This window comes from Carcharodon carcharias, chromosome 27 (assembly GCF_017639515.1).
Source record: "Carcharodon carcharias isolate sCarCar2 chromosome 27, sCarCar2.pri, whole genome shotgun sequence".
NCBI lineage: Eukaryota > Metazoa > Chordata > Chondrichthyes > Lamniformes > Lamnidae > Carcharodon > Carcharodon carcharias.
The window spans coordinates 4,915,544-4,917,331 of NC_054493.1; the positions used below are offsets into that span (position 1 = coordinate 4,915,544).

General features: G+C 55.9%; 1 protein-coding gene across 3 annotated transcripts in view; it reads left to right on the forward strand.

Moving 5' to 3' along the window:
• The window catches only part of LOC121270487 (AP-1 complex subunit gamma-1-like), a 180,740-nt gene extending 179,845 nt beyond the window's left edge, over window positions 1–895 (forward strand). For all 3 annotated transcript variants that reach the window (XM_041175809.1, XM_041175811.1, XM_041175810.1), the window contains exon 22: window positions 418–895. In XM_041175809.1, coding sequence (XP_041031743.1) covers window positions 418–519 — 102 coding nt within the window. In that variant the 3' untranslated portion in view covers window positions 520–895. The remainder of the gene's footprint in view (window positions 1–417) is intronic.
• The last annotated feature ends 893 nt before the right edge of the window (window positions 896–1,788 follow it).

The window sequence follows — 1,788 nt, forward strand, 5'->3', positions numbered from 1 at the left end:
ATTCCCCCCCCCCCTCTCCGGAGCGTAGGCGATCGAGAGGAGAGCTGATGGAGGTCGACACGAGTAGGACAGGTTTGCGGAAGCTGGAGGAGGAGGAGGCGGAGGAGGAAGCTCTGTCCCCGTTCGCTGTCGGGAGGATAATTGTCCAGGGGCTGGGGCAGACAGATTTAAGGTTCCCGGTTAAGGGGTGGGGTAGGGGATTCGGGGGAGGTGAAGGGGGAGGTTTATTTCCCAGTGGTGAGCGGAGACGACCCGGGACTCGCTGCCTACGAGGAGAGGTGGGGGGGGGTGGAAGCAGAGACGGCGAATGGTTCCAGGAGGAGATGGGACAGGAGGGACTGGATGGGTGGAACGGACAAGTCGGGGGTGAATTATTTTTGTCTTTTTGATTCCCCCCCACCCCCACACCCCCGGCAGCAACCACTGAAGATGCGAATTCGCCTCCAGTACCGGCATTGTGGACTCCCAGTGCAGCGCGTCAGTGAAATCAACCACTTCCCACCGCAAGCCTGGCAATGACCATACCCGGGAAGCTGGGGGAGCGTTGGCGGCTGAGCTGCCAGTGGCGCCCGAAGTACTGCCGCCCCCACCTCCACGCCCCACGTTCCACCCCTCCCGGACCCTCTCCTGGGGCAACAGCCGGCTGACCCGGAACAACAAAAGCCCCCAGGACGTTGGAGCATAGGGGATCTGCGGAAGAGATTGTGTGTGATTTATTATTGAAGAACTGTGTGCCTCCTCAGTCATCCTTCTTCCTGATCGGACGCCTCCGGCTCCCTCGGCTAGACTCCCTCTTCCTCTCCTCTTCCCTCTCCCTCTCTTTCAACTCTTCCTATTCTCTCTCTCTCTCCCCTCTGTTGCCTCCTTCTTTCTCTCTCTCTCTCTCTCTTCCTTCTGTTGCCTTTCCTTTCTCTCTCTCTCTCCCCTCTGTTGCCTCCTTCTTTCTCTCTCTCTCTCTCTCCCCTCTGTTGCCTCCTTCTTTCTCTCTCTCTCTCTCTTCCCTCTGTTGCCCCTTTCTTTCTCTCTCTCTCTCTCTTCCCTCTGTTGCCCCTTCCTTTCTCTCTCTCTCTGTCGCTCTCCTCGACCACCTCACTGTCTCTCTCTCCTTTCTGTCTGCTTCTCTGTCTCCCTCCCTGCTCCGCTCCCCCTCGCTCCCCTTTACCTCGTCTTTTCCTCTCTCATATCCTCTGATTCTTCGTTCTCTTCACTCCAACTCATGTTCTCCTTCCTCTCCTTTGACCTTGGCACCTTCTGTCTCTCCCAATCTCTCTCTCTCTCTCCCAATCTCACTCCCTCTCCCAATCTCTCTCTCTCTCTCTCTCCCCCAATCTCACTCTCTCTCTCTCCCAATCTCTCTCTCTCCCTCCCAATCTCTCTCTCTCTCTCCCAATCTCTCTCTCTCTCTCCCTATATCTCTCTCTCTCTCCCAGTCTCTCTCTCCCCCAATCTCTCTCTCTCTCCCAATCTCTCACTCTCTCTCCCAATCTCTATCTCTCTCTCCCAATCTCTCTCTCTCTCTCTCCCAATCTCTCTCTCTCTCCCAATCTCTCTCTCTCCCAATCTCTCTCTCTCTCTCGCAATCTCTCTCTCTCTCTCCCAATCTCTCTCTCTCCCAATCTCTCTCTCCCCCAATCTCTCTCTCTCTCCCCAATCTCTCTCTCTCCCACCCCCAATCTCTCTCTCTCCCTCTCCCAATCTCTCTCTCTCTCCCCCTATCTCTCTCTCTCTCCCAATCTCTCTCTCTCCCAATCTCTCTCTCTCTCCAATCTCTCTCACTCCCCCAATCTC